The sequence below is a fragment of the Mus pahari genome, chromosome 7 (assembly GCF_900095145.1).
Source record: "Mus pahari chromosome 7, PAHARI_EIJ_v1.1, whole genome shotgun sequence".
Classification (NCBI taxonomy): domain Eukaryota; kingdom Metazoa; phylum Chordata; class Mammalia; order Rodentia; family Muridae; genus Mus; species Mus pahari.
The window spans coordinates 110,039,103-110,046,891 of record NC_034596.1 but is presented as its reverse complement, the minus strand read 5'-3'; the positions used below and the strand labels follow the sequence as shown (position 1 = coordinate 110,046,891).

Here is a 7,789-nt window from a genome sequence, read left to right as displayed (position 1 = left end):
AAACAAAAAACCCTGTAATTTGTTCAATAGTCAGGTGTTCTGTGCGTGTGTGGTCCATCTGGAAGAGACTTGGAGTCTTCTATGAAGCACATCAGCACTGAAGGCTCTATGTTCTTGTGGTAGTTGTTCTTCTTGTCTCAATAATATCAAATCCCTGGAGAATCTCTCCTACATTGCTGATCTGGTCATGCTGTCAAAAGTGCAACTAATAGTTGAGTTCCTGTTCCTGGTCTTCAGTAAGTTGCAAGGCATGCTATGTCATGATGTGAATTCTTCTCATTATACTAATGATCCTCCCAGCAGCACATTACATCATTCAAAGTCAAGTCTTGTTAGTTTGCCAACTTCCCTCATATCCTCGTTGTATTTGTCATTATAGCTGTCTGCAAGGCAAACTGGTTCAATTTCTGCAACTGTCTAATCCTGTGTGATGTCAAATCCTCAGCCTGATCTGGGTACCTTTCCTCTTTCCTACCTGCTGAGGCCATCCTCCATCGCCAATGTAGTCAGTCAGTCATACCTGAGCTCTCTCAGGCTACTCAACCCTACTTGCCAGAGTCTTTGCTGGGGAAAGGGTGCTGAGGGGGTAACATAGGCTACAGAAGTCTAGCATTGCCCTATGGCCCAGAAGATTCTTCTACCATGGTGCTAGTGCCATGGCTCCACCTAGCATTTTTAAGCATTTTTAAACGAAGGACATGAACTATTATTTTAAACGAAGGACATGAATTATTGCCTATGTATGGCTGCATATTATGTTACTTTTAAACAAGATCCTTTTTCTCTTTCATATTATTAACCCATCATTTATACAGGACCAGGGTAACCCTTTAACTCTTGAGTTCTTTGCTTACTCTTCAATAGTCAATACAGGAAAAGGCCTCTGCCTCTGCCATTGACCTGCAGAGGGAAAACAGAGGCAACTGGGCATGTTCATCCACTGAGCAATACTTCACTGTGGCTTGAGAAACAACAATCATTTCTAGGTGGGAACTCACTCCTAGTCCAGGCCTTCCTCAATTCACTTCCACTTTGGTTGGCTTTTAGGCCTTTATGTTTTGTTTTGTTTTTTTTCTTAACGCCTGCTCTGTCCCTGACTGTGCACAGTACACAGCAACACTCAAACGAGGAGAATGCCTTTTGTAGGAGGAGGCTGTTGCCCTTAGAGTAAGGCTAAAATGTAAGTCACAGCTCAGATGTAAGAGTTGAGCTGAGCCCAAGTGCAATGGAGTAAGCAGACACTTCATATCAGTGCATATATTACAACTGTTCAACAGAGGCAATAAAATATTTTGATGAAGTGATTCTTTTCATCTTTTGAAGAAAGGTCCTGTGTGGGCTAATGATAGCCCTGCTGAAAGGCCAAAGAGAAATCTGTTCCAGGAGAATTTCATAACAAATAATAAATAATGGGTAAGTCATAGGCCAAGGAATGTAAGAGCTGCCCATGCCACAGTTCCTATAAGCTTTGCCAGCTCTTCTGGAGAAGAGTGGTGAGCTGCTTGCCAGTCTTTCTCTCACATGACTTTCACCACTCTCCATCTTTGCAAGCTGGTTAAAGGCACAGGGTATATGGTAGAGCACCAGTGCTGTACTGGCCTCCATCTTTGGGTACCGACAGACCTGGCTGTGGTCCTTACAGACTCAGGACGCCAGGCTTAGTCTGATGAGAAAAAAAAAAAGGAAGATATACACACATTTTTCACTTTCATGAGTCTTTTTCTCTATTTCTACACACCCAGAGATGGTGGTTTTGTCATGAATTCAGAAATTCTCCCAAAGTTCTCATTGATGACTCATACAGGAATCTGAAAGAAATAGAAGACACAGATTCAGATCCCCTCAAATGAGCAGGATTTAGACATGGTCTGCAGCAGACACATTTGAAAACAGTCTGTGCCCTATACAGAGCACAACAATGTCACAGCAGTAAAGGTGAACAGGCTCAGCACCCATTACAGAGCCCATACCCTGAGACCCTGGTGATCACATCCAGGCACAGCCTCAGTAACAGCCACTCACCTGGCAGCTTCCAGGTAGAGAATACTTTTCTTAGTACTACCCTTTTCTAAACTCTACTGTCATTAGCTCCATAGCACACAGAAGCACAATGTGGCTCGTCCTACCCAGCATTCAGTCCTGACTCTTTACTGTATACGAAAAAACAAGAAAAATGAAAACCATCATCCACCTTCACCACCATACTCAGCTACTATGGCCACCGCTTCTCTGCCCCCAGCTGAGGGAGGACTGCCTGAATACCCAGGCCCAGTGATGGAAACGCTGAGGCAGTCTCTCCCCTCTCTTTCAGAGGTCCACTCCAATTTAAGAAACATGGTTGGACAGCTCCTATATAAATTACTGCAGGGTGCCACTGCAGATTTACACATACCCATTTACAAAGTGCAAGGTTCTGTGACATTCCATTGCTGTATATAATTACAAGGATAAGCCACATGTGGCAAGAACGTGTTTTCCTATAGAGGCATATAAAGGATAGTTTAAAATTGTAATTGAATAACATTAGCAAGCAATAACGAGTAGTAAGTAAACTCGCCCTACACTTGGGAGAAGCACAAAAACACATTTCAAGAACAACTTAAAGAAACTGAGGTCATAAGACTCTTGTCTTGGTTTTCTTGGAAGTTTTCTCACAAGCACTCAGAATTCTCACATGACTCCACTCTTGAACCATGTTCTGACCCTTAAGTATAGAGATAACTTTCTAAATACAACATCAAAACTCAGTGTTGTATTTTGATAAAACTAAAATTTTCTGTTTTTCCAACATGCTAAGGTTAACTAGGGGTAGGGGTTGGGGGACACTAATGTAACAATAAAGGCATAAATCACCAACTAGATGAAAATATTTGTAAAACATATACTATAAGGAGGTGGTACTAAAAATATACAAAGATCCTTTCAAATCAACTAAAGAAAACAATCGACCTGATTAAAACCTGAGCGGAAGATCCTTTTTTTCCCTTCATTTTTAATTTCATGTGTATGGGTGTTTTGGCTGCGTGAATTTCTAGCATAACATGCAAGTAGTGCTTGAAGAGCCTCAATGAGGGTTGTAAGATTTCTTGGGACTAGAATTACAGGCAGTTGTAAGCTGACATGTGGCTGATGGCCATCAGTCTGGCTCCTGAAAGAACAACCAGCTAGTGCTCTTAATTGCTGAGATGACTCTTGATTGTCACCTTAACTACAAACTCGAATGACCTAAACCCAAGCTTCTTAGTCAGATTACTTGAAGTAGGAAGATCCACCTAAATGGGAGGGCAAGTCTTCTGGAGGCAGTCTACACAAAAGGACATGGAAGAAGTAGACTTTTTCAGTTGCATGCCCTCACTCTTTTATTTTTTTATTTTTTATTTTTTTGTTTTTTTTGAGGCAGGGTTTCTCTGTGTAGCCCTGGCTGTCCTGGAATTCACTCTGTAGCAGACTGGCCTCGAACTCAGAAATCAACCTGCCTCTGCCTCCCAACTGCTGGGATTAAACGTGTGCGCCACCACTACCCGGCAAAAGCACTAGCATGCCCTCACTCTTAATGATAGTTCATAAGTGGCTGCTAGTATTAAATTCCACTTCTTAGAGCCGGGCCTGGTGGCGCAGGCCTTTAATCCCAGCACTCGGGAGGCAGAGGCAGGCGGATTTCTGAGTTCGAGGCCAGCCTGGTCTACCAAGTGAGTTCCAGGACAGCCAGGGCTATACAGAGAAAACCTGTCTCGAAAAACCAAAAAAAAAAAAATTCCACTTCTTTAGGATTCCAACCCAGACAAAAGACTAGCTGCTGTCTAGGAATCTTCCAAGAAGCCAGCACCAGATTGGTTCTCCTGAGTCATGAGAAAGCCATTGCAGGACTACTCAGACCGCATCCTACAAGCCAGTCTAATGAAACCATTTCTAATATACATTCATTTTGTTCCATCTGAGCACCAAAATAGATACAAGCATGAAGCCATCTCTCCAGCCCATGATTAACACTCTAAACAGACATTCCATTTTGTCTGCCTACTTGCCTATCAAAGCCATCGTACTAAGCATGACACACAGAACTATGTGGAAACTGAACAAGAACTCAGGTAGGTCTTCTAAATCCACTCCACTTGTCCACATAACTCAGCCAAACCACCCATCTGGCACGGTAAAGAATCTGACCAGAAGTCAAGGTAATAATGCCAAGAGCCAATCAGCCACCCTATCTACCAAGATACCCTGGGATCATATAGAGCTCTGTACCCCTGAGCAGAGATAAGTCCCCCAAGACTGGCCTCCAGGCCACCTATCTTAGGACAGTATAAAAGTCCTGCACTCTCCTCCCACCCCCCAGAGCACTGCCAACACTACCACTATGGCCCCAGATCCTGCTAATGAAAGAACCAATTCAAGAACGCACAGAGTCCTGAAGGTCAACTGCAAGAACTTAATCCCATAGAAGGCTTACTCTTGGTGCAGAAGATGTACCTATACCTAGGTAAGCCAAGACCACTTCTGATACTCCATTCACACATCAACACAGAGTGGCCTCAAGACTGAATATCAAACTGCATTTAACTGATCCACAACCTGACAAGTTGATATAATGAGGAACAAAACTCTAAAAACTTGGTAAAAAAAAAAAAAACCCAACCCCAGATGCCAAGGTCCCATTCCAAAAGCACAGGCAACACGAATAAGCAAAACATCTCCAGATTTTAGCACATTCTTTGTAATGTTCCCTGAGAAAAGCAACTTAGCTAATGCATAAGACAGTGCAAACTAGGAATTAAAAGTATGTTCAAGAAATTCAAGGATAATATGAACAAATGGCTAAATGAAGGCTGCGAAGGCGTAAACAGTTGAATAAAATAATGAAAAAACTTTTAAGATACAAAATGTTATTTACTAAAGAGAATCACTAAAGAAAAGTTTAAAAAAGAATCAAAATGAAACACACTGTCAAACAAAAAGTAAAGAGAAACTCTCTCACCAATAGCATCAATCAAGTAGAAGACAGGAGCTGAAGAGAAGATAGATGAAATGATTTATAAATGATTTACTCATTAAAAACATGCTAAGCCGGACATGGTGGTGCATGCCTTTAATCCCAGCACTCGGGAGGCAGAGGCAGGTGGATTTCTGAGTTTGAAGCCAGCCTGGTCTACAGAGTGAGTTCCAGGACAGCCAGGGCTACACAGAGAAACCCTGTCTCAGAAAACCAAAACCAAAACCAAAACCAAAACCAAACAATGCTTAATTTCAAGGCAGGCATGGTGACACACACCTTTAATCCCAGTACTTAGAAACAGAGGCAGGCAGATCTCTTGAGTCTGAGGCCACCCTGGTCTACAGAGCAAGTTTGAGAACAGCCAGGGTTACACTGAGAAACCCACAAATAGAACATGCAGTACTTCTGGCAAACTGAAAAGTCTAAACCTATAAAGCATATGTATAGAAGGAAAAGAAACCCAGGTCAAAGGCATAGAAAACAGTTTCAACAAAATCATAAAATAAAATTTACCAAATTTAAGGAAAGAGATTCTATTTAGGTGTTAAAGGTATACAGAATACCAAATAGGATCAGAAAAAAACTCTGCCACATTACATATAATCCAAACACTAAGTGCAGAACAAAAAAAGGACATTAGAAGCTGCAAAAGAAAAAGACCAACTCACCTCTAACAGCAGGCACACCAGAATAACACCTGGCTTTTTAATGGGGACTTTAAAAGAGAGAAGTACCTAGAATGATGGTCTATAAAACCACAGATGCCAACTCTAAAATACTATACCTAGCAAAGCTATCAGCTGTATTCAAAGGTAAAGAAAGTTCTACCTTGGTAAAATAAGATTTAAGGAGTACATGTCCACTAAGCCAAGTTACTGGAAAATACCTCAGTCTGAGAAGAAAATTAAACTTACCCATGCAATATAAAACTCAGAATGATTAATCAAAAGATGTTTAAGAAAACACCATCACACTGTCCAATAATAACCCTTAGCAGCAACATTACCTATCACTAACTAGATAAAGATTAACAGATTAGAGAACAAGATTCATCTTTTTCTACCTCTGAGAAAAACACTTCACATCAATGAGGGGCAACACTTTAGGATTAAAGGCTAGAAAAAGGTATTCCAAGCAAATGAAACAAAGGAATAAGCAGGAGGAGTTATTCTAATACCTGTCAAAATATGCTTCAGACAAAACTAATCAGAAAAAAACAGGAAGGAAAGGATATTTCACATTCATTAAAGGAAAAAGGCACCCAGAGGATATTATAATTATAAATACATGCTAAACACAGGAGTATCAACTTTCACTGGAGTAGAAGAAAGGAGGAGGAGGAAGACCAAAGGAAGATAAAGAAGGAAGGAGGAGCAAAAGAAGGAGAAGAGGAGAAGGAAGAGGAGAAGCAGAAACAGCACTCACTGCTGTACTTAAAACCACAGATTGGTCCCAGTACAGTGATAGTGGGTGACCCCAATACCCAATTGGATTTTGTTGTTGTTGTTTTTTGTTGTCATTTTGATTTTTCGTCTTGGACCTCTTTACATGGTCTCTCTCTATATATAGTCCTGGGTATCCTAGAACTCACTATATAGACCAGCCTAGTCTCAGACTCAGAGATGCACCTGCTCTTACATCCTGAGTGCTAGGACTAAAGACCTGTACCATCACACTCGACTGACATCTTAAATAGATTTAATAGTTGTTTACAGAATATTTTACCTAATCACTAAAGAATGCCCTTTCTTCTCAGCAGCCTATAGAACTTTCTCTAAAACTGACCCCATATTAGGACACAAAGCAAATCTCAACAAATTTGGGAAAATAAAGAGAACATCTTGTATTCTGTGATCACAAAGGAATAAAGCTGGATATCAACAGCTATAGAAACTACCGAGAATACATGAACTTGTGGACACTAAATACATTTCTGACTGAAAATTGGGTCAAGGAAGAAATCAAGAAGAAAATTAAAAGTACTAGAACTGAATGAACATAAAAATACAACATACCAAATCTATAGAATACAATAAAGGCAGTCTTAAGAGGAGAGAGAAATGGGAGAGGGGAGAGGGGGGAGAGAAGGTGGGAGAGAGGGATGGAGATAGATTTGGTTTCACACTAATAAACTACTGTGGCACCTGAAGGCCTTGGAAAAACAAGAACAAACAATACTCAAAGAAAGCATTAAAAGTCAGCAGCAATGCAGTCTCACCCTACCAGCAAGTGATTGAAAAGGCTAACAGTCTTTCTTTTAGAAATCAAAAAATATCATGAATATCAAAAAGAGACGTAATCAGAACAGTAGATCAGAGGCTCTTTACTGGGCAACCCAAGATTCTGGCTTCTATTAAAGGATTATAAAGAAAAGAAGAAAAAGGAGTAAGTGGAAGGCAACCACCGTATATAAAGGAAGACACGGCAACCACCGTATATAAAGGAAGACACGGCAACCACCGTATATAAAGGAAGACGTACGTATTGTATATAAAGGAAGACATACATATTGTATATAAAGGAAGACACAGCAACCATTGTATATAAAGGAAGACATACATATTTGGAAACAATTAGCATGTTTGCTACAAATTCTGGAGAATTTGAATAAAGTTGGCTATGATTCAAAACAGGCCAGAAGTGGTGTACGAAGTTTTAATTTCAATACTTTGAGAGACAGAAGCAGGTGGATCTCTGAATTCAATACCAACATAAGTCTACACAGTGAGTTACAGGTTAACCAGCACTGCAGAATGAAATCTAGCTTTAAAAACAACAACAACAAAAAAAAAAAAA

General features: G+C 40.5%; 1 protein-coding gene across 1 annotated transcript in view; it reads right to left on the bottom strand.

Moving 5' to 3' along the window:
• Window positions 1–790: 790 nt before the first annotated feature.
• The window catches only part of Ncapg2 (non-SMC condensin II complex subunit G2), a 54,536-nt gene continuing 47,537 nt past the window's right edge, over window positions 791–7,789 (bottom strand). The window contains exon 27 of the mRNA XM_021202372.2: window positions 791–1,808. Within this exon, the coding sequence (XP_021058031.1) occupies window positions 1,757–1,808 (52 nt within the window). The 3' untranslated portion in view covers window positions 791–1,756. The remainder of the gene's footprint in view (window positions 1,809–7,789) is intronic.